Source organism: Populus trichocarpa, chromosome 5, assembly GCF_000002775.5.
Source record: "Populus trichocarpa isolate Nisqually-1 chromosome 5, P.trichocarpa_v4.1, whole genome shotgun sequence".
Classification (NCBI taxonomy): domain Eukaryota; kingdom Viridiplantae; phylum Streptophyta; class Magnoliopsida; order Malpighiales; family Salicaceae; genus Populus; species Populus trichocarpa.
In genome coordinates, this window is record NC_037289.2 from 24,698,724 (window position 1) to 24,723,698 (window position 24,975).

The window sequence follows — 24,975 nt, forward strand, 5'->3', positions numbered from 1 at the left end:
ATACTAACCAAATTTATTAGTTTTTTTTTTTAAAAATTGTTCATTCATAATACATACATACATATACATACACGTATATATGTGATATCGTATGCTTAGATTGAAAGCAATCAAAAGAACCAATCTTTAAGTCTCAGTATTCAGAAAGTAAACATTAATCCAAACACTTTACTTGAAGCAACACATGCCGTATACACCAAAGGGCATAACCTATATATACCACCCCTCACCTTCCTTCATGTCCATCCTTCCACTCAACAATCTTTCTCATTCTCAAATTCAAACAGCTCAAATGGCTCTCCCCGCACTTTCTTTGATTCTTGCGTTGTCTCTCATGTCATTCTTTGCATCTTCTTGTTTAGCTCGTGATTTCTCAATTGTAGGCTATGCCCCAGAAGACTTGACGTCTAGGGATAGGATCATTGATCTCTTTGAATCATGGATATCAAAACACCAGAAGATTTATGAGAGTATTGAAGAAAAATGGCACAGATTTGAGATTTTCAAAGATAACTTGTTCCACATTGACGAGACCAATAAGAAGGTTGTTAACTACTGGCTTGGATTGAATGAGTTCGCTGATTTGAGCCACGAAGAGTTCAAAAACAAGTATCTTGGCTTGAATGTTGACTTGTCTAACAGAAGAGAATGCTCTGAGGAATTCACATACAAGGATGTCTCGAGCATCCCCAAGTCAGTGGATTGGAGAAAGAAAGGAGCTGTTACTGATGTCAAGAACCAAGGTTCATGTGGTAGGTGTCCTATGCTCCTCCATCTCTATCTTGTATACTTGCAAAAATAGTCATGGTGGGTGAAAGTATTTGCATTTATGCAGGTAGCTGCTGGGCCTTTTCAACAGTGGCAGCAGTAGAAGGTATAAATCAGATTGTTACTGGAAATTTGACATCCCTCTCTGAGCAAGAGTTGGTCGATTGTGATACTACATATAACAATGGATGCAATGGAGGACTTATGGATTATGCATTTGCTTACATAATCTCCAACGGTGGACTCCACAAGGAGGAAGATTACCCATACATCATGGAAGAGGGCACTTGTGAGATGAGAAAGGTATAATGATGCCGCCCATTAACAAAACAAAAAAATCGACCCCAACAATATTCCCAAAGGCCTCCAATATCATACTGATCCAGGCCATGCTCGTTCTCCTTTTGGTTTAATTTTAGTTTGTCATTGTTCTCGCAGGCAGAATCAGAGGTAGTAACCATTAGTGGATACCATGATGTGCCACAAAACAGTGAAGAAAGCCTATTGAAGGCACTTGCAAACCAGCCCCTCAGTGTGGCCATTGATGCTTCTGGCAGAGACTTCCAGTTTTACAGCGGGGTAGGTCAACATTCACTACACACACACACACGCGACTAGCTATATGTCTTTCATTTTGAATGGTAGTCTAAATTGATTTGTTGATGCAGGGTGTTTTTGATGGTCATTGTGGAACCGAGCTAGATCATGGAGTGGCAGCCGTTGGATATGGATCAGCCAAGGGCTTGGACTTCATCGTAGTTAAAAACTCTTGGGGATCTAAATGGGGAGAAAAGGGTTTCATAAGGATGAAGAGAAACACTGGCAAGCCCGCAGGACTTTGTGGAATCAACAAGATGGCTTCTTATCCCACCAAGAAGAAGTGACATGCTAAATGTCCTAAATTTGTGTTTTTTCCCTTTTTATTTACTATTTCTGAAATCTGGATGTCATGGGGATGATGATGTCTTGTAATAATTGATTTTCTAAATTCATGTCCACTCAAGCTCATGTTTTCTCTGCTACTACCAGCATGCCCCTACAAAAACTATTAGCATCCCCATGTTCTGTTACAGCTTCCTTAACTCCATTCTGGCTATCTATCACGTTCATCAAATTATTGTAGGCTTACAAATGAGGATGAAAACCCCATGATGATAATAAGCACAGCTATAGCTAGCAGTACTTCCCTTAGTTCATCACCACCACAGCCACCTACATCTCCATCGCCGCAACCACCACGGAAGCTAACGGTGACCTGATCACCATCGCGTCTTGCTTTTTCTTTCTCATCTTCTTTTTTATCTTGGTCACCAGGATTTACAGCATTTTCTGCATCTTTCCCTTGTCAACCACAACTTCCATCAGCGCTAGCGAAAAACAATCATTGATATTATTGAAATCGTCATCAAAGTTTGGCAAATTAGTAGCGAAATCCCTCCGGTGAGGTTATGAACAGTTTCCCTCCTTGATTTTCTAAGTTTCTTCCCATCTTGTAATAATTGAAATCGTTATCAAGATTTAGCTCAGCTCTGTTCCACTGGAAGTCTGTTAAGCTTTCTGCATGATCTACTTGTACACAACTGACTATTTAGAACTATGAGACTCATCAGACCCACCTACATCAAAAACCCTTTCTGTTCTGTTCTGTTCTGTTCTGTTCTTCTCTCACTCCCATTTGTCTGTCCTGCCCACAATCCATCCACACCGTCTCAAAAATCAACTGTTCAAATAATTTTTTTTCAATTCCTTCTGTTTTAATTAACTTAAAACTGCTAAGAACTTGACAATGAATCACAGGAGGCAATTGTTGGTTTGTTGTGTGATTGACTGTCCAGTTTCAATTCATGAAAAGTGTGCAAAGTTTAAGCTCCCCCCAACCACGCACCACTTCTGGGAAAGAAGCTACAAATCAAACCAAGAGAGATATCTCTACTCCAAAAAGTCAAGAAAACGCTGGGAATTTCCTAAGACTTCATGAGTGTTTTTATCTTAATTAGTCATCCAAGTTTAATCACTTCAATTACATCATGGTGACGGTAACAAAATGGACCTTGTGTACTCAACCTTCTCTTTCCTTGTAGAAGTCAAGGGTTGTGTTGGGGAAGTGATGAGGAAAAGACATGCTGAATTAGGTATGAATTTGCATACCATTGCTGCATTATTAAATCATCTTTGCCCATTAGAGGCGACGCTTGGATAATATCTAGTTGTTCTTCAACTCATAACTTCAGATTTGGGACGACTGAATCAGCATAGAAACGTTAAATCTTGGTTTGCCTTACTGGCTAGCATATATTCCTTGACTGCTCAGCTTGGATGTAAATTTGTCTACTCTATCTTGGCCCCTTGTTTTGTAGCTTGACCATGCTTGGTATTATGGCAAGCCAAGCTTGTGTATGTGCATCTTTTGTGTTCATGAATTACTAGATAACCACTACAGTTTTGGGTTCTTGATGAAGTGTATATTGTACTGTTGGAAAAGTAAGTAATGCAATTGCATATGTAGAAATTATAGTAACAAGACCCGACCTAGCTGGAGTTCAAGATCACGGGTTGGGTGAATTAATTTACTGATTTATGAGTCAGCTCAAACTATGATTTTTTTTTATAAATTAACTAAAATGGCATCCTTTTTAAGTAGAACCCGATTTAAGCTAAAATTTGGTCAAAAAACATGGAAAATTTTGAATAATTAAACAGTATTTTAAAAGGATAGAGAAGTAATAGTACTAATTTATCATTAAATATTTACATATAAATATTTCTGAGAGTTTTAGAGTTCAATCATCTGATAGGACACCAGCTAAAATCTAGTGCTTCGAGGGTGGAAAAACAAAGAAGAGAAGAGAAGAAATCGTAGCAGATCTATCTAGATTTTCTTGTCCAGAAAACAGTGTGTATTTAGTTCTTCACAAAGCAATCTCTTCTTCAGGGACAGAAGTCTTTGGGTGGCGATCAGCATCCATCAAACATCTGAAGAAGCGCAGCTCACTGTTTTCCTTCTCCTTCTCATTCTCCTCTAATGATCTTCCATTAGTTTCTCTCGTGAACAAGTATGTCACAGCCATTCCCAAGAGACAAATCCCACCCAAACTCACTAAAGCAATTCTCATTGCTTTGATTCTTGGATCATTATTTTTTGTAGCCCACAGAAATCCTAATGTCCCAAAGAAAGCACCCACCTTCCCCATTGCCCCAGAAATTCCATGGCATGTTGATCTAAATCTAGCTGGAAAAAGTTCTGCTGGCACGATGAAAGTTGTAGTGTTGGGTCCAAAATTTGCAAAGAAGAATGTAAGACCATAAAGGACTAGGAAACCTTTATTTTCATGTGTACGCCAGTAATGGTATGGTATCCCTATTGCAAAATACACTATACCCATGCAGAGAAATCCCATCATTTGGATTTTTTTTCTTCCGATGCGATCAATAAAATAGACTGTGAACCAATACCCTGGAATTGTAGCAGCAATTGCTACCATGGTTTGGAAGAAAGCAACTTTGAAAGCTTCATTATAAACATTTGTGTCTTGCAAGTGAAGATTCTTCCTGTAAATCTGGGACTGGAAGAGGCTGCTGCTATAAAAAGCAATGTCAAGAAGTAACCATGTGGTGGCACAGGAGAAGAGATCAATGCCATGGACACGGAGGAACTGCATCGAGATTAGAGGATAAGATGATGGATTTTGTGGCTGCTGCATTGGATCATCTTCTGCTATTTGGAAAATTGAAACATCCAAGACCTTCTCCATGTCCCTTGCTGCTTGCAAGGCATTATTCTCCACCAAAGCTGTGTACCTGCACCATGGTATGAAAAATATAGCTGCTGTCATCTTCAGAAAACCAAGTAGTCCAAATCGTGAGACAATAAATTAATTGTGTGCAAATTAAATTAACTTGCTTGCTTGACTCCATTTTTCTCAGTCAACCGGGAAAGAATCAACGATAGCTAATTGATCTTTAATCGTTGTTTAGCAGAACGATGATCATATATAATTTCCTAATCGTTGGTGGTGCATGCAGAGATCATATATAATTTACCATGGATATAAAAAATCAAAAATAAATTTTCCATTTGGTCAACTTAAGGAGGCTCCGCATACAATCTGTAGTCTCCTTAACCAATCCTAGCTACATATAGAAGTCAACAAAGCCGAACTTATTGCAACCAACGACGGATTGAAATCAACAAAAACTAGTGACGAGGTATAATCCAGTGATCCAAACTATAATAATACCAATGAGAAAAAATATAGATAAATTTCAATATTCCTCCCTCAAATACTGTGAATGATCTTTATTTTTTAGAAAATATTACAAAATTATTTTTTATACCAAAATGCTCAAAATCATTCTCTTAATGACAAGGAAAATTTTAAAATATCAGACATTTTAGGTAAAAACAAGGAGGTTCTTTTTAATATATATATATATATATATATATAGTGTACCTGGCCGTTTCAGGCATCATCATGCGCCAATAATAAGTGAGTCCAGCAGGAACAGCACCAAGCATCAGAATCAACCTCCAAGCAATGTCAGCATCTTCTGGTGTATGATCATGTGACAATTTCTTGGAAGCAGCAGCCTCAAAAGTCTTAGACACCACCATAGTCACCATGGAACTAGCCAAAATTCCAAGCCCTTGCATAGAAAACACAGCCGCTATGAAAGCGCCTCGTGTATTCTTATTAGCAAATTCAGACATGATTGTAGCTGACAAAGGGTAGTCTCCACCAATCCCAAGTCCCAGAAAAAACCTGAAAAACCCCAAACTGACAAGAACGCAGGTTTTGGTCCTGCAAATGGAGAAACCACACCCAACCGAGCTGAGGACCATGAGCATCAGTGAGATACCGTATACGCGGCGCCTTCCCATTCGGTCACCAAGTATACCAAATACGAGTTGACCAATCACTGTACCAAGCAGGACTGTGCCTAACATGGTAGCAAGCACAACTTGTGGGATTTGGTATTTGTCATGAGGATTGTCCTCGTAGTATACACGGCCAAGAAGTTTCATGATTGGAGGGATGCAAAAGAGATCATAGGCATCAGTGAAGAGGCCCATGCCTGCTATTATTATGGCTTTGAAGTGATAATACTGTATTTTTGCTCCATCAAGGGCAGAAAGTACTCTTAACCCCATTGTTAAAGAGCTTCAAATCAAGGGTGGAGCAGGAAAGAATGAGGAACAAAGGAAATAGAAAGAGACTCTCTATTGTAGTACTTAACTGTAAAGAATAGGATTTATAAATAAAAATCTTCTGGATTAAATTTTACTTTGGTCCCTCAAAGCTTAACCTTTCTCACTTTAATCCCTCTTATCTTTGCCTTTAAGTACTGACACGGTCCTTCAGTCAACAATCATCAAAGCTTCTAATGACAGCGTTTTATTTGGTTCAAATCTTAATGCCATCGTCCTCTGCCCTTACGGAGATTTAGGGAATGACCAAATGATTATACAAATGAGGAGTCGGCTAGTTGGGGAATGATGTCAGAAGAAAGTATAATAGAATGACCAAAATAACACAAAAGTAAGAGTATGGGGACCAAATGCACAATTAACCCAAAATATAGGTATACTAATAACACAAGATTTTTCAAGGGGAGTAGCTAATAAATCTGAGGAACCATGTCATGCAATTTCCCGGGGGACAGAGATGGTGGGATCACATCAAAGAGTAGACTTTTGACTGAATTAGTTGTATATTCTGGAGGGAGAGCCAGTCTATGATTCCATGAAGATGCGAATCAGATGACTTACTGTTAACTTTCGCTGATGTTTCTATATGTGAGGAGTTACACGAGCCATTGGGTGGTGAGGGATCTCAAGGGATTATTGGACATGGGATGTGTTTTTAATTTACGTTGTTGATGGTTTTTTTTGTCTGGTTCCCTTTACTGATCCTGTACGGGTTTTTTTAAAATATTTTTTATTTGATAAAATTAGATATCATCCCAATAATCATGAGGGACAAGTGAATGATGTCCGAAGAAATCCGCGTGCAACTTGAGTGGTTCGTAGGCCTCAGATGGTGGCCCTTCTTTGTACTCAGCCTACGCTGATGAACATCATTGACTTCTTGTCTTCGATTGATTAACAATTTATTCATCAGTTTCTTCTTGTCTTTTATTGATTAAAAATCTGGCGGGATAGGAATCTTCAAGGAAATTCCATCCTGGACTTGAGGGGGAAGTTCCATCTTCTGGCGAGTAAGCATCTAAGGAATTGGAAATTTGATTGTTGTGTGTGTTCACGTTTTCAGTTTTGAAGCTGACTAACAAGGTAAATTCATTTCAAATACCTGGACCAACAAGTTAAAAAAGATATTTTTGTTGAGGTTGATTAATCTCAATATTGAAAAACAGATTCAAAACCAGTGGGTTTATGGTAGAGCCGAAGGTAAGATATGTTGAAGGAAAGTGAAAGAATCAAGTTTGGTAATCATTGATGATGTTACAATCCGTTTGATTTACATGCACAGCACAAATTTTTGCTAGATTAGTCGTGCATTCCGCAGCTAATTGTGAGAGATGGCCCTGCTTCAGATGTTTCTTATTTTCTTTTTTAGTTTTTTCGGCAAGCCTACTGATTTACAGCGTGCTGGTTATGTTTACATCGGTCCATGGATAGTGCAATTAAGCTCCAGATAAAAAGCCCACAGAGGTGGAACCTAGTTTGATGAAAGAGTTGGTACTCTGTATTTCATTACCGTTGATCTTTCCGGAAATGGGCGGAGAAGAGTCGAGGGTCAACTGTCCCCCGGGCAGTTTAAAAGAAATGGTGAATGGCCCCGGAGGGCATGTTGCTGGACACTCGTATGGAAGACTCTTGGTGAATCTTTCAGAATTCCAGCATCAATGGTTGCCACACCTTTTATGTGAACAGTCCCATCACGTTCAATATCACATGATAAATTACCTGCAACTGCAAAGACGAGTATAATGGACTGGGTAAACTGCTATATCACAACAGCAGCCATTCTTCAACGCTTTAAGCCTCAGCATAAGCCAGTGCTACTCAACATTTGAGGTTAGAAACTTACTCATTTCTCCGCATCCCAGGCAACACAACACGGAAAAAATAAGCATTTTCATTGATGCCAAAGTCGACAGGACAAATGGATGGTCCAGCACCACTTCGCTTCACAGTTCCATTTACAGTCACCAATGTTACCGTATGTAATTTAGACACTTATACAATTTAGGACTTTATTAATATCAGTTGCAGAGATTATTTTCCCATGTATAGATATTAAATATCAGAAATCAATTAGACTCCATGTATAGGAAAACACTCACGTATAAGAAACAGGGAACTGATAGGGGTAGTTTTTTCATAAACAAAAGCTCACTTGGAATTCTTGTTTTCTCATTATACTGACATGGTATCAGAGCGGGTTCTGAATCCTTGTCTGTTTTGATCTTCTTTTTTTCTTCTCTTGAAGGTGTCTTTGTGACTCTCGGCAGTCTTTGTGCTATTCCTGGTTTTGTTTTCACTCTTTACAGTTTCTGATGTTCTTGGCTTGGCTTTAATTCTCGGTAGTTTTTTTATTTTAATTCCTGGTTTATTCATCTTTCGGCAATCTCTGTTTTGGTTCCTGGCTTGGAATTACTTGGCACTTTCTGTTGAGTTTCTGGTGTGCAATCTTCTAGTGGGCTATTTTTCTTTCGGGTTCATCATGTCATCTGAAAGGTTAGACTCGTTCCATATCCGTTTTAATGACAAAAATTGTTTTAATGGCAAAAATTATTCTGCTTGGGAGTTTCAATTTCAATTATTTGTCAAAGGAAAAGAATTGTGGGGTCATATTAATGGTAGTAATCCCGCACCTAACGATGTCGATGCTTTATCTAAATGGGAAATCATGGATGCTCAGGTTATGTCCTGGATCCTTAGCTCAATAGAGCCTCACCTTGTTCTCAATCTGAGACCTTATAAAACTGCTGCTACTATGTGGAATTATCTAAATAAGGTTTACAATCAAGACAACACGGCTCGACGTTTTTTTCTTCTCTTGAAGGTGTCTTTGTGACTCTCGGCAGTCTTTGTGCTATTCCTGGTTTTGTTTTCACTCTTTACAGTTTCTGATGTTCTTGGCTTGGCTTTAATTCTCGGTAGTTTTTTTATTTTGATTCCTGGTTTATTCATCTTTCGGCAATCTCTGTTTTGGTTCCTGGCTTGGAATTACTTGGCACTTTCTGTTGAGTTTCTGGTGTGCAATCTTCTAGTGGGCTATTTTTCTTTCGGGTTCATCATGTCATCTGAAAGGTTAGACTCGTTCCATATCCGTTTTAATGGCAAAAATTGTTTTAATGGCAAAAATTATTCTGCTTGGGAGTTTCAATTTCAATTATTTGTCAAAGGGAAAGAATTGTTGGGTCATATTAATGGTAGTAATCCCGCACCTAACGATGTCGATGCTTTGTCTAAATGGGAAATCATGGATGCTCGGGTTATGTCCTGGATCCTTAGCTCAATAGAGCCTCACCTTATTCTCAATCTGAGACCTTATAAAACTGCTGCTACTATGTGGAATTATCTAAATAAGGTTTACAATCAAGACAACACGGCTCGACGTTTTCAATTGGAGTATGAGATGGCTAATTTCACACAGGGAAGTCTCTCTATTGAGGAATATTTTTCTGGTTTTCAAAATCTTTGGGCTAATTATTTGGATATTGTTTATGCTAATGTTCCTGCTGCAGCTCTCTCTGCTGTTCAGGCAGTGCATGAAACAAGCAAGAAAGATCAATTCTTGATGAAGCTCCGTTCTGATTTTGAAACTGCACGTTCTAATCTGATGAATCGTCATCCTGTACCATCTCTGGATGCCTGTTTGAGTGAACTTCTTCGTGAGGAGTAGCGTATCATCACTCAGGCTGCTATGGAACATCGAGCTAATGTTAGTGCACCTATTTATGTGGCTTATGCAGCACAAAGGAGGAATAAGGGTAAAGACATGCATATTATCAAGTGCTTTAGTTGTAAGGCTTTTGGTCATATTGCTAGGGATTGCCCTAAAAAGTTCTGTAACTACTGCAAGAAACAAGGTCATATTATCACTACTTGTCCCATTCGACCTGAAAGGAAACAGGGTATTGCTTATCATGCCTCCATTGGTGCCTCTAGTTCTGTTGTATTGCCTACTACCTCGCCTGTTGTTCCTATAGCAAACCCAAATACACTTACTCCTGAAATGGTACAACAAATGATCATTTCTGCTCTTTCTGCTTTTGGGTTCTCAGGTAATTATAAATTTCCTTCTAAACCATGGTATTTAGATTCTGGTGCCTTTAACCACATGACCAATACTGTAGCTTCTCTTTCCAATGTCAGAAATTATGATGGTAATCTGAAAATTAATACCGCTGATGGTAGTTCTCTGCCTATCAGTGCTGTTGGTGATCTTTCTCCTTCCTTGACTGATGTTTTTGTGTCTCGTGATCTCTCCACAAATCTTATTTCTGTTGGTCAATTGGTTGATAATAATTGTGATGTCCATTTCTCCCATTCTGGTTATGTTGTGCAGGATCAAGTGTTAGGGAAGATGATCGCGAAGAGGCCTAAAGTGGGACAACTCTTTCCTCTTTACATTTCTTCTTCAACTATTATTCCTAGTTTTCCTTTACTTTCTTTTGCATGTAATGTTATTGGTTCCGGACATAAAATGTGGCATAAACGTCTAGGCCACCCAAACTCGGATGTACTTCGCACTTTGTTTAAATCTGGATTATTGGGAAATAAAGCATGTTCTTCTCTTGATCTTTCTTTTGATTGTACATCATGCAAACTTGGCAAAAGTAAAGTTCTACCTTTTCCTCATCATGCATCTCGTGCCTCTCAATGTTTTGATATTATTCATAGTGATGTTTAGGGGATTGCACATGTTGTTTCTCATGCACATTACAAGTATTTTGTTACTTTCATTGATGACTTTAGTCGTTTTACCTGGGTTTACTTTCTCCGGGCTAAGGCTGAAGTTTTTTCAGTCTTTAAACTATTTCTTGCACTTCTTGAGACTCAATTCTCTGCCAGCATCAAGATCTTGTGTTCTGATTCTGGCGGCGAATACATGTCTAATGAGTTTCAGGACCTTCTTCAAAGCAAAGGGATTATCTCCCAGCGTTCTTGTCCTTCGACACCACAACAAAACAGTGTTGCTGAGAGAAAAAATCATCATCTTCTTGATATGGTAAGAACTCTTTTACTTGAATCATTTGTTCCTCCTCGTTTTTGGTGTGAAGCACTTTCTACTTCAGTTTATTTGATCAATCGCTTACCCTCTCCTACATTAAATCATGTTTCTCCTTTCTTTAAGTTGTTTGGTCATTCTCCTTTATATTCTGATCTTCGCACATTTGGTTGTGTTTGTTTTGTGCATCTCCCTGCTCATGAACGACATAAACTTACTGCTCGGTCTGTTAAGTGTGTTTTTCTTGGTTATGCTATCCCTCAAAAGGGTTATGTTTGTTATGACCCTCATGTTTGTCGTATACGAGTTTCTAGGAATGTGATTTTCTTTGAAAATCAATATTTCTTTCCATCTCATGTTGAGTTGCCATCTGCTTCTTTACCATTTCTGCCTAATTTTTTTGATTCCCCAACAATTATGGAAAAGTTCAAACCTGGTTTTGTATATGAAAGACGTTGTCGACATGAGTCTGATTCCACTTCCTCTGTGCCCCCTTCCAATCTTGACCCGGTGCCTGATCCTGCTCCAACTTTCACCACTCTTCGTCGGTCTACTCGCCTTTCTCGACCCCCTGATTGGTATGGATTCTTCTCTCCTGTCTCTCTTGTCACTACTTTATCCACTATTTCCATTCTCTCTTGCTATAAACAGGCTATGGAACATGAGTGTTGGCAAAATGCAATGCAAGCAGAACTTCAAGCACTTAAGGAGAATCACACTTGGAATATTGTTCCTTGTCCTCCTACAGTCAAACCTATTGGGAGTAAATGGGTTTTCTCTGTAAAACTTTGTTCTGATGGCTCTTTGGATCGGTACAAAGCTCGCCTCATAGCTCTAGGTTACAAACAAGAATATGGGGTTGACTATGAGGAGACATTTGCTCCTGTTGCCAAAATGACCACGGTTCGAACCATCTTAGCAATTGCCGCTTCACAGTCATGGCCATTGCATCAGATGGATGTGAAGAATGTCTTTCTTCATGGTGATATCCAGGAAGAGATTTACATGAAGCTTCCCTCCGGTATGACTACTTCTTCTCCTCATGATGTCTGTAAGCTAAGGCGTTCTTTATATGGGCTTAAGCAAGCGCCTCAGGCTTGGTTTGAGAAGTTTCGCAATACACTTCTTTCCTTCCATTTTACACAAAGTCAGTATGATTCTTCTCTCTTTTTCCATATGTCTGTGTCGGGTATAGTACTTCTCTTGGTTTATGTGGATGATATTATCATTACTGGCACTGACTGTGGTTTGATTACTAAGCTTCAACAGCAATTACATGCAACTTTCTATATGAAAGATCTTGGCCAGCTCACACACTTCTTAGGATTGGAAGTTCATCATCGGGCTAAAGGTATTTTCGTGAACCAGCATAAGTATATTCAAGATCTTATCACTTTGGCTGGTTTGGAGGACACTTCTTCGGTTGATACTCCTATGGAGGTCAATGTCAAATATAGGAAAAATGAAGAGGACCTTCTAGATGATCCTACTCTCTATAGGCACCTGGTTGGAAGTCTTATCTACTTGACTACTACTCGACCTGATATTTCCTATGTTGTTCATCAGGTCAGTCAATTTATGTCTTCTCCTCAACATCTTCATCTTGCTGCAGTTCGATGAATCATCCGTTATCTTCGAGGCTCACCTACTCGTGGGTTGTTCTTTCCTACCGACTCCTCTCTTCAACTAGTTGCCTATAGTGATGCTGATTGGGTTGGGTGTCCGGATACACGTCGATCTACTACAAGTTGGTGTATGTTTTTAGGGGATGCCTTGATTTCTTGGAGATGTAAGAAACAAGATCGTGTTTCTAAATCCTCTACTGAGGCCGAGTACCGTGCCATGTCTACTGCTTGTTCTGAAATTGTATGGCTACGCGGTCTTCTTGCAGAGCTTGGGTTTCCTCAGACTACTTTTACCCCTCTTCATGCTGATAACACTAGTGCTATTCAGATTGCCACTAATCCTGTCTTCCATGAGCGCACCAAGCATATTGAGGTTGATTGTCATTCTATTCGAGATACTTTAGAAAGTCAGGTGATATCTCTTCCTCATATATCTTCTTATCTCCAAGTGGCTGATATCTTCACCAAAGCTATGGCTCGACAACGACATCAATTTCTTGTTGGCAAATTGTTGTTGGTTGACTTACCAGCATCAATTTGAGGGGGGATGTTACCGTATGTAATTTAGATACTTATACAATTTAGGACTCTATTAATATCAGTTGTAGAGACTATCTTCCCATGTATAGATGCTGAATATCAGGAATCAATTAGACTCCATGTATAGGAAAACACTCACGTATAAGAAGCAAAACAGGGAACTGACAGGGGTAGTTTTTCCATAAACAAAAGCTCACTTGGAATTCTTATTTTCTCATTATACTGACAACCAATTCATCATTTTTGGTTGGTTAGCAGAACCAGAAGCATCCATGCTGCCCAAGTAAATTCCTGCAACACTCGAGTTCTCAATATCCACTTATTAACTCTACAATCATTGTAAACAGCGAACGCTGCTAGAAAATTCCAACTACGCTTTCATGCAAATGTTTTTTATTTGGACAAATACATGTACAAAAAAGGACAACAATTAAATATTTAAAAACTTGCATCATTTAGATGTAGCTCGGTGCTTCTGGTAGCACTTACTAGCAGGCCAAGTAACCTAAAATGATGCAAAATTTGTCCCAAGTCTGGATACAACAAAATAATTTTCTTGGATCGAATAAGTAATTTTAGCTTAAAGGGGGAGGTATAAAGGCAAAGGTTCAGGAAAATGATTTACTTCCTAAAGTGTTGCCAAGACTCAGGAAAAAAGAGCATAGGGAACATGCACGAGGATATTTATATCTGAAATTTCTGAGCGTAGATAACAAGTGAAAGATAAACAACAAATAGGTCAACCATTTTATAATTCAGTCACTAAAGGAAATCTTGAATCCATAAGAAAAATCTGGCTCCAGAATGGCTGTCCCATATTTAAACATCTAGCCCTCGGAATATTTTTCCCTATACAAAGGAACAATATAGAGCCACAAGTATTTCCAGTTTTAACAGACAGCCAATTCCCAAGCAAACCCTTGGAGTAAGAGCCGTGATAAAAGAAGAATGGTGAAGGTCCAAACTTTGCACTGTGTGGTTCAGCTAGTGCTGGTGATGATAAAAGAAGAATGGTGAAGGTCCAAACTTTGCACTGTGTGGTTCAGCTAGTTCTGGCTCACGATGCAATTTGGAACAAACACGAAATGAAAGCCATAGCTCCACTGATGGGGGCGTCCCATAAGCCCAATATCGTAGAAGATGACCAACTTAGGCACTCAAAGACAATCATCAGATAATCAGAACTTGAGGCCTGAAGATTACAGTGAATATTGCAAAAATTGCATGGGACGCAGGTTTCTTATGTTTCCTACAAGCCATGCTAAAAGATATAGATTACTGAGGAAGAATGGAAGAGAAAATCAAAGACACTTCCACCAGAACCAACCCAATCACAAATATATAGCTGAAATACCTTGCCCATGAAAATGACACCTCGGTACTAAATTCAACTGATGGGTCGTTTCAATAAAACATTCGCCGTTTTTTTCTGTGTCAGGCATTGAATGAAATAGCAGAAGATATGTTTCAAAAAGTTTGCCAAAGCATTAAGTAAAGTCAAACAACACAATTATCACAAAAAGAATGCTAATGCTGCCACGACAAAACAAATGTAAACTAGATGAAATAGGAATGAATAAAATAAGGAAGAAGCTACTAAACTAGATGAAATAGGAATGAATAAAATAAGGAAGAAGCTACTAAACTAGATGAAATAGGAATGAATAAAATAAGGAAGAAGCTACACCGATGAGACTTGTGTCATTATTCGGAAATTGCAAAATGTCAGAGCATCTAATAAACGCAGAATAAATAGAGACAGCAAAATAGCATGTTCAGTTATGAACTCATCAAAGAATCTTATTTTAGATGGTAGCTGAATAAGTACATCTTAATTTAGAAGTGTCGGTAATTTAGAAAACAACGCAGATAATAGAAGAAAGGCAAAAATAGGAGTTCTTTTTGCATAGTTAGACATAAGAACAAAACTGAAAAACCGAACAATTGTGAAAGAAACCCTAATTTACATCCGAAGAGACATAATTAAAGAATGGATAACCAAATGACTTCCATTAATCAAATTATAGAAAACTTTGCATAAAATTTCATGGAATTAACTAAGCAATGATTCCACTTCTAAGCAAACTACATTCATAATCACTATTTCCCTCTTTCTCTAAATTTTCCTTTCATGTTCTAATTTATCCATCAATTACAGAACCCTAATACCAATAAGATTACAGTGTTTCAACACCTTTCAAAATCTCTGTCTACATCAATTGAGCCATGAAAAAACTAAACATAACCGAATTCAGCTTATATAAATAAAAAGCTCAAATGCACTTATTATGCATCACACATATAATTAATGGAGCAACCGGAGGCAAGCTCATACATATAAAAAACGATGGCTTTTCACTAAGAAAAAGAAAAGAAAAGAAAATCTATGGGCAAGATGTTTTTTTAGGTCTTTTAGCTAAGGCCAAGTCTAGTGTCTGTTCCTTCCTGTCACATTAACCAACAGAAAATGTAAAAATGGTACACTAAATCAGTCCATGAACATCATTTTATCATTCCAAACAAAACAATGGAATTGAAGAATTAATTTTTATTCCTTGCTGTAGCCGGAAACTTTACCTTTAAGATAGTCGACGGCGGTGGGCAGCAGAGTTGGTGTTGTCACTGTGGAGTTGGTGTTGTCACTGTGCAGTTTGGTGGGAGTACTTTGGTCGGTCCTCTTCACTTCCAACATGGTTATTATATATGGCCGTGAACCAGTTAGAAGGATGCCACGTCAAATTGTGGCCCCGCTGTCTTCGAGTTTAACGATGAAAGGTTGTCGTGCTGGAATTGCCTAATATGTTGATAAAAATAAATAAATAAATAAAGTTGGCTAATATAAATGGACACATCACAAGATGAATTCATTCAATGTAATTATCATAATTTCTAATAAGTTTTTTAGTAACAATAAAATTTCTTCGATTTCATTTAATTGTGAAGTTCTTGAATGATGCCATGTTTTGCTAGCAAGGAGAATTTCCTTACCAAAAAAACACTCGAGCAAGAGATAATTCAATTTGTTTTCTTTTTTCAGGAAGATATGCACAATCCGACTTAATTTGCTATTTTTAGCTATCAAAATGAATAATTAATTGTTGGTAATTTGGTACTAAAAACAAATTAGAGCATTGTTAAACTCTTTATAGAACACTCCCTCATCGAGTTAAGAGCTTGAATCTCATCTACCATAATATATTTGAGCATTGTTAACTGAGTTTCGGCTCTGACGTAGGTGCGATAGAGGTTCTTTCAAATAAAAAAATTAGTGTGATTTATAAATAAATAAAAAAACCACTCTGTTAAAGGAAAGAGCACATTATGTTCTGAAAAAGATTGCTAGGAAAGCAACAACTCAAGCAAAATGGCTGCAGTTTTTGAGAAAATGAGAACAACATAGAGATGGGGACATGATCTGCTTTTTGCTTAATATGCTAATTTTTGCATGCAGTATGTCCCAACTCCCAAGAACATTAGAGTTTCCTTGTTGCATGCTCGACAACAATAGGCAAAACAATTAGCACAACATTGATTGTATAAGAGCACGAATACATCAAAGAAAATTGAGGGGCAGCAGAAAGACATACAAGAATCAATCCGCACAACAGGAAGAGCAACTTGAAAAAATTATGCAACTGCCTACATCGACAATTCTGATTGGTGGTCCAGGTACCCCCTTCTTGCCCTGCCAGATAAAATGACAGATACATCTGTGATATAATCTTCGAATTCAGGAAAAGCAACAGAAGGTGGACTCATCCAATTTGCAGCTCCTCCCAAAAGTGCTTTCTTCAGTGCTGGCACTGGAAGGTTGCAAAGGTGACCCCTTTTGTTTGCTGTTGAAACATTGCTGGTGGTTTCTCATGTCTAGAAGAAATAGTGCCCGCAATTTTCTCATGATTGGCACGAGTGTTTGCTCAGTTTCTTCTCCACCTTTCTGGGATCCATGCTCATAGCATAGGCATTTCTTTATTATCAATCTTCAAACTATCCATGCCAGATAAGTATTTGAACCTTTCCAGGTCTTCTTTTCTCATGTAAGATGTATCTGGATTCTCAATAAGAACAATCCCCTTCAAAATTTCATGGATTGCTGAGTACCTTCTATGACCACAAGTACTCTTAAGTAAAAAAAACTTGTGAACTACCTGCAGTCCTCTAGTGCCCCTGAGCCTGACAAATGCAACTTGCCTTTAAGATAAAAGCACAACATATTTGGATTCAAAACCAGGCTAGGATGAGCATTTCTAAGGACAGTAATACAAGCTCTCCAATTGAGAAACACGGAGAAATGAGTCACCCAGCTTGTTTGAAGTATATGGTGGTAACCCTTTAGCTATTCCATGAGCTGCTGAACATCCTGGGTTATCAGAGTACACATCAGGACCCAAGAATGCTCATGATGAAGTAAAGCAAGAGATGCTGGTCACCAGATGGTGGATTGACAAATCGTCTAAAAGGAGCATTCTTCTCTTCGACATCCATGTTTCAAGCTAAGGTTCTCTTACAGCTAGACTCTGTGCACTTATCAACACAGGAATGAGAGGTTAATTAATGTGAGGTAGTAGCAGTACAGTAACAGGTATGGTATGTATGCTTTCATTTCTTATTAATTTAAAGAAAAATCAGAGAAAATTTCTCAATTAGCATATATCTACTGCCATAAAACATGATCTTTTCCCTGTCTTTGACATCAACAAAAGTTTAGTGTTTGTTGAAGAAATCAATTGAAGTCAAGGTCTAGGTTGAGGAATCTGTGAGCTATGAAAGAACAAAAATCCAAAATGATTGCCCTTCTTTGCATGAATTTAATCCAACTCTTCATGTATGATACCTTACATTGATCCTTAATCAAAACTTTAAACTCAAACTGACTTCTTTCTCAATGGGTCAAACTGCTTCCTCTCTAGCAACAAGCAGAGATGAAAATTCAAAGAACATTTAGGAAAGGGAACCTCCGTTATTCTACTATGATCATAAATATTCCATTTTAAACCTCCAAAATGAAAAACAAGGACAAATTAGAGAGTAACAAGTTTGAGCATAGTGTTACCTTTTCAACACCACAGTTCAAGAAATGTTGGTTTGCAGAGATGAATGTTCATGGATACAGCTCCACCATTATGGCTGCTGCATTGAACATGGATTTAGGGTTTGAATCAGCTGAAAGCAAGCAAGTCATTTGCTTGGTGAATTTTCAGTTTCCACTGGCATCAAAAACAGTTCCTTCGAAAGAACCCCCCCTCAAGAAGCTGCTATCTATTATAACTCGGTGTCATTGCACTTTCATGATTAGACGACGTGTAGTTGTTTTTGTTTTTTAGGTGACAGGCTGTCTATCAAGCTTACTCTGACTTGTCATTCCAGGACAAGGGCATAGATGACCTGTCATCATGTTCTAGGCTGCTAGCAAACGATATAGTTATTAAACCTAGACCACTTAGGTTATGAGTTGCAAAGATCAGTTTAAATAAATTTAAAATAATATTGTTTCATAATTTTTTCTTAAAAAAACTTAAAATAATATACTTTTGAATTTTAATATAATCTATTGAGTTAATTCTCATTTAATTTAATTTAATTTTTTATTAAATTAAAAGTTAAATCAATAAATCATTCAATTAACCTATCAAAATAACTTGAGTTTAATAATACTAGTGTAAAATAAACATGTTTTAATTTGTTTTTTCTTGTAGCTTCTCTAGGATAATCTAAGATTTCTCGTATTACCCTAAAACTCAATAGTTATCCAAATATTTCTCTAATATTTTTTTTTCAAATTGAGTTAATCTATAATTCATGTAATTTGAAATTTTTTGAATAATGCTCACTCTAATATTGACAATGTTGTTGGATACATTAACCATAAACCATATTAAAAAAAAAAAACATTCAAGGGATTCAAAAATTTAAAGGTTTTTTTTTAAAAAAAAAATATTACACAAATTGGGTTTGTGTGATTCAAAACTATATGATTAGTTAGTATTTGTTTGGTTCAAATAGACTATTTCAAAAAAAAAAAAAGTTAATGGATTGAAATTTTTCATTGGCCCTAATGTTTCTAGTAATTATGTATTTGAAATTATGGTAGCTTTTAAATTACTGTTTTAAAGAATATATAAATTATAATTTTTTTATAATTAATATTTTTTAAAAAAAATCTTTCAGCCGAACCATGTAAAATTAAGATAAATATTATTAACAAAAATATTCTTATAATTAAAATAAAATACAGTTTTAACCGCATTTCAATATACTATTAGTCAACCCTAAATCTTCGAACATGTAAGAAGTGGCTTATTTTTATTTATTTATTACAGACATCATGTGCTTTAGCAGAATTTTTGTCTGCGGAGCTGAGAATGTGGCTTGTCATTTGGGACACTGATAGTCGGGATCCAAAAGCACTACACTGCTGTAACAATTCAAAAAAAGGTGCAAGATCAAGTATGACCAGGATCGAAAGATGTGTAGAGTTTCTCGAGAAATGTACTTGCAATTAAAATTCGAGAGATCCCAGATTCCAATGCATGTTCTTCACCCTGATTCCGAGCATCCCAGATTGAGAATCTTCCCCGGCTCCCCACATCCATCCTTCTAAAAGCACGAACAACTGCCGGCTGCTTCCTGTCTTTTTTTAGTGCTCGTTTGCAAACGTGGTGTATTTTGGGGCTGCATCTACGTTTAATTAGCAAACGCACCCAAATGAATATTTTTGTTGCAGTGTAGCCTATGATGCATCGCGCGCGTTGCCAAACAGTGTAAAAACGAACGGATGGCTGCTTCTTGTCAACACAGTGCACTGCGGTTGCATTTATGTTTAATTAGTAAAAAACACCAAATATGATTTTTTTAAAAATTTCTGTGTAGTTTGTGATGCACCGAGTTGCATGATTGTTTGATATAGTTTTTGTTTTAATTTTATTTTTTTAAAAAAATATTTTTAATTTAAAAAAACATTAAATTAATATCTTTTTAGTGTTTTTTTTATAATTTTAATATGTTGATATAAAAAAATAAAAAAAAAAATGTTTGCCTCATCACGAAGAAAAGAGAAAGAAAACGATCTATCATCGGCAAAGCTAACAATTCTGATTGAAAATATACCAAACTTGCTGTGTGGTTTGTCGCTCTCCTTTTCGTTTTCGGAACCTCGTGTTCGAGCCCTCGTTAAAGACAAGTATGAAGCCTGTATAAATGGGAAACTACCATAACTCTCTTATAAAAATGGTATCTTAGGAACCCATGCCATTGATGAGGAACAAGTGTGCTCCGTCAAGAAAAGAACATGGTAACACCAGAGCTTGGACCCACCAGGAATCGATCATGAGTTTACCAAATTGTTCGATTACATAGATGGTCAAGATCTGCTTGTGAATCTTTTCAGGTTTCCTAATCCTAATTTGCCTCATTGCCAACTGCCATCCCCACATGAAAATAAAGGCAATTTGGTTGGACTCGTCAAACCCAATCATTTAAAATGCTTGAAACTCACATTGCTTTGGGCAGAGGGAACTACTCTCTTTGTCTTTGAGTCTTGGATCTTCGAGCCCACTTCTCAGTACCTTAACGGTGTTCAAGTTGTCTGGCTTACATGTCATGTCTATGTGTCTGTCTCTCTTTGAAAAAGAAAAGCAGATGATTTCATCGAGTCCTTGGAAGCAGAAGACTAGAAACCTACTTTATTGTTTATTCCATCTTTTTTCATGTCCCCCCCCTCTCCCCCTGCTATATAAGAGCCTGACATTCCCCTTCTGTTGCATTCATTCTCCAGCTCATCGTTCCATTTGTATCCTGTCCTTGTTTGTTTCTTTCCCTTTTTATCTCATCATCTCTAGATCATTATTCTATCATCATTTCCAATCAGAATTCTTCATGGAGGTACCATTTCTTTTCCCTTTCTTGATTTGCTTCATGCAGTTTTTTATTATAAACGTTTCTCTATATCTTAGAAATTTAGAATTAAGACAGTTCCTTTTCTCAAATGCCACCAAAATCTTGGTCCTTTCATGCTCACCAGTCACCCGAAATAAGTTCTCTCATGCTAATGAAGATCCATGTCCTAGAAATGGTTCGAAGGCCAAATAAATTAAGATTTTGTCTTTCGACCAAAATCTTTTACTTGGACACCGTTAGCTAAAAACATCGACTTTTTTTTTTTTGCCGGCAAAACATAGATTAATGGTTCACAGTGCTGTCAAACGAACACCGAGAGTGTTTGGGAATGAATTTCAATTTATTGTTAAAATTTAAATTAATTTTTTTAGTATTTTTGCATTGTTTTAATATGTTATTATCAAAAATAAATTTTAAAAAATTAAAATATATTATTTTAATATTTTCAAAAAACAAAATTTAAACAAAAACTACTAAATTCTCGATCACCATTTTAATCTTGAAGGGAGTGCTTTATCCTAGTTTGGAAAAACTTCTAAGTAGCATCGTTCCAGGGGGGTAAAATACATACAGAAAAAGAGAAATTCTTAGCTCCCATTGGAGGAAGTGCCCTTTGTTAAAGGAAAAGTAGTGTACATTAGTCCTTGATACACCATCACTCTCCCAGAAAAATTTCAAAGAACAATGCCAGCTGTCGTTTTCATGTATGTTCCTTTACCTTATCATTTATATTAATTTAGTCCTGTAATGTCATTTTGCAGACTGTCGAATTGAAGGTGGAGATGGTTGGCATACATGAGAAAAGACTGAGGAAATGCCTGTCAAAATTGAAAGGTACTGAGTTTGTTCTAGATCTCTCTTTGATCTGATATTTTTATGTGATGGTATACATATGTTCATTGTTTCGATACCTTGCTTAAGTTATTCATTTTACCTTCAGGAATAGAGAAAGTGGAGGTGGATGTTAGTAGTCAGAAAGTGATGGTCACTGGATATGTACACCGGAACAAAATACTTAAAGCCATAAGAAGAGGTGGTCTTAAAGCTGATTTCTGGTCCACCCAAGATGAGCTTCTCAGTGTTTATGCAAGTGCAAGTTATGGAAGCTTGAGATTCAACAACTTCAACTTCTTCTGACTATTTTACTTCTTTTCCTTTTCTTTTTTCTTTTTTTATCATATACCAAGGTTGTGATTTGTGCCTTCATATTTTATTGTTCCTTTCCCTTTCCTCTTCCCCTTCTCCTTTTCTTTTTGAAAGGAACTGTTACATGTTGAATGATGATACATAGAGTGAAATAGAAGAGTCCTGAATTTTGCAGAGCCATACTCTTTCTTTTCCTTTATCTTTTCTTCTTTTTTTATATTTTAAATACTTCTATTTTCGAAGTGTCTTCTTTGTTAATGTTAACTCAATGCAATAGAAATGAGAATTTGGTGCCGAGGAGAAGAAAATCGGAAGTGTCGATTGTGTGATGGCCAGTTGGGGTTAAGTTTGAAGATGAATCTTTTTTGCAACCCCCCTTGTCTCTGTCCCATTCAAATTCTGTATAGAAACTCAGCCGCATGACGTCCAATTGAGAATTAGACAAAGAAATATTCTCTCAATTTCTTTTGGATTAAGATTAAGGATATTTTGAGACTAGTACTAAGTCCCTTTTCAGATATTCTCATAGGCGTACCTCGACATAAGTCGTGCATTTAGATAATTTAATAAATATTTTCGGATGTTAACCCTAAAGTTTGAATTCAAAAAACTAAAGAAATGAGTATACTTCCTTAATTACTAGGATGACCATTTAAAGTTGATATGTAGTTTTTCCTAAACTATTTGAGTCCACAGGTGACCCTTAGCAGTTGATGCACTGTTGTGTCCCTGTGTAAGAAGTAGACAGCACGTTCGTGGTCACTGGTGGATTGAGCTTCGTGGGATCCGCCTTGTGTCTGAAGCTGGTCCGTCGAGGTGCGAGCCTTTGATTTCTGGCCTCCTTCTCCATGGTCTGATGACCTCAATAGCCATGGAGTTCACTGCATTCAAGGTTCCATCACCCTTTATTTATTCCAGCCAATCATTCATGAATTCCTGCCTTTTTTAGTATTTTGTCAACCCCCTGCTTTTGATTATGAGCAAATCAGATTTAAATTGAAAAGATCTAGTAAACATTAATCAATTTAGTGAATAATAGTAAACGATTCAATTTTAAGGTCCGAAGTAGTGAATTCAGTCACTTTGCAAGAATTTTAAGAGCATTTCCATCAATACATTCTTTGTTGCTGGATTTCTACCAATAATTATTTGATCTAGACTTTAAACCAAGCATTCACTGAATTCATTCTTAACTTCTAGGACAAGTCGCTTGGATTTTTGTATGTCTTGCAACCTGCTAAGCTACCAAGATTGTGATGATATAAGGGATCTTAATCCAAAACAAGATGTTGATAAAGCCTTACGTGGGGCCGATTGTGTTTTCCACCTTGCTTCTTATGGTATGTTGGGGAAAGAAATGCTCCGGTTTATGTGGGCACATATAATGTTGTATTTGGTGGAAAGGAGATTGTGAATGGCAACGAGAGCTTACCTTACTTGCCTATTGATGACCATGTTGATCCATACCGGCATAGCAAACCAATCGCATAAAACAATTGCTTCTGAAGCAGAATGCTCGTCCTTCAAGCGAGTAAATGATTCTCAAGATTCCTCATGTCCCATGGTCCCTGTGATTCTATTGTTATGCATATCTCTATTTTTCTGGAATGAAGAGAACTGCTCGGAAAAATGGAGTAAAGATTTGTCTTTCTTCGTTGGTAGCATCTGACAATGTTGAGCTAGAAAAGGAGGATGATTTAGAACTCGAAAGGCATTCAGCCGTAACTATCTAGTTTTCATAATAGGAAAATAGTTTTATGGGCTGTATAGGAAGAACAATGGAAAACATCCTTCTACATATGTGATTCGCCCTGCTGCTATCTATGGACTGGGCGAAGAAAGGCGCTTTCCAAGGATCATATCCTTTGCCAAGTTGGGTCTTCTGCCTTCCAAAGTTGGTAATGTAAATGTGAAAACAGACTGGTTTTATGTGGATAACCTTGCTTGTACTAATATTGGCAGGCTTGGGACTTTTGAATGACGTTCCCAATAATGGAGGGCATCCAGTAGCCGCTGGCCAGCCATATTTTAATCCTGAATAAAAAGTTGACAATATGAGATGAATTGGCTTCAATAGATAGAATGATGTTTTCGGTGGATATGGATTAAGGAACTAACCTGCTACCTTTTCAGGGTCTCCGATCAACAGTTTTGAATTCCTTCAGCCACTGCTTAGAAGGATGGGTTATGATGTACCAAAGGATAGTTTATCTGTTCCTCATGCTCTTATGCTGGAATGATTTTCTGGGCTATCTATATAGTCTTATACCTGTGGTTGAACCAACGGTGGCTTCCTCAGCCATTGATACTTCCTGCTGAAGTGTACAAGGTAGTTTCAAAATATCGTATTTTCTGCTCAACGTTCTTGCTGGTTGCATGCCTGGAAATCAAGTCAAAGAGGCTGCAAATTATGCACAATTATACTGCAGAAAAAAAGGTTTCTTTTCTTTCTTTGCTGTTCTATGAAAATGATGAATTTGATTGATATGCCTGTTTCTGATATTGTAATCACTGTATTGCTGAGTGTATTTCAAGCAGGTTGGAGTGACCCACTACTTCTCGTTCCTGAAAGCCATGGCTGCCACTATCTCATACTGGCAGGAGAGGAAAAGGAAGACATTGGATCGACCTACCATATATGCATGGCTCTATGTTGTGATTGGAATGATTCCATTTTTCGGTACTGCTACTTGCCAGACATAGGACCGGTGCCACTTTAGGAGACACAGGGCAGTGTTTGTTTTTTCTATGGCAGCCCATATGGGTGAGGCTTTATATGCATGGCAAATGACAAAAAGGCT

The 24,975-nt window shown here is 37.4% G+C and overlaps 3 protein-coding genes and 1 long non-coding RNA gene across 8 annotated transcripts; 2 read left to right on the top strand and 2 right to left on the bottom strand.

Moving 5' to 3' along the window:
• The first annotated feature begins 236 nt into the window (after positions 1–236).
• On the top strand, positions 237–1,790 carry LOC7494723 (cysteine protease XCP2). The gene is made up of 4 exons (XM_002306960.4): positions 237–752; positions 836–1,071; positions 1,207–1,347; positions 1,437–1,790. Exons 1-4 carry the CDS (start codon positions 239–241, stop codon positions 1,650–1,652), a joined length of 1,107 nt encoding a protein of 368 aa, XP_002306996.2. The 5' UTR covers positions 237–238; the 3' UTR covers positions 1,653–1,790.
• Positions 1,791–3,470: 1,680 nt separating this feature from the next.
• Positions 3,471–5,990, bottom strand: LOC7485660 (probable inorganic phosphate transporter 1-9). The gene is made up of 2 exons (XM_002307780.4): positions 5,220–5,990; positions 3,471–4,566 (listed from the first exon to the last, which is right to left on the bottom strand). The coding sequence occupies exons 1-2, from the start codon at positions 5,915–5,917 to the stop codon at positions 3,678–3,680; spliced, it is 1,587 nt and encodes a 528-aa protein (XP_002307816.2). The 5' UTR covers positions 5,918–5,990; the 3' UTR covers positions 3,471–3,677.
• Positions 5,991–13,856: 7,866 nt separating this feature from the next.
• Positions 13,857–18,390, bottom strand: LOC112327514 (uncharacterized). 5 transcript variants are annotated; one of them, XR_008059287.1, is made up of 4 exons: positions 18,186–18,390; positions 16,720–17,656; positions 14,487–15,926; positions 13,857–14,381 (listed from the first exon to the last, which is right to left on the bottom strand). It is a non-coding gene; the product is annotated as an uncharacterized LOC112327514 (long non-coding RNA). The 5 variants fall into 5 exon arrangements; XR_002981815.2 differs by having other exon boundaries at positions 13,857–14,561; positions 15,710–15,926; positions 18,186–18,382; XR_002981818.2 differs by having other exon boundaries at positions 13,857–15,577; positions 15,710–15,926; positions 18,186–18,382.
• A 2,297-nt stretch (positions 18,391–20,687) lies between these two features.
• On the top strand, positions 20,688–22,354 carry LOC7494725 (uncharacterized). Its single transcript, XM_002306961.4, has 3 exons — positions 20,688–21,013; positions 21,790–21,862; positions 21,969–22,354. Exons 1-3 carry the CDS (start codon positions 20,732–20,734, stop codon positions 22,163–22,165), a joined length of 552 nt encoding a protein of 183 aa, XP_002306997.4. The 5' UTR covers positions 20,688–20,731; the 3' UTR covers positions 22,166–22,354.
• The last annotated feature ends 2,621 nt before the right edge of the window (positions 22,355–24,975 follow it).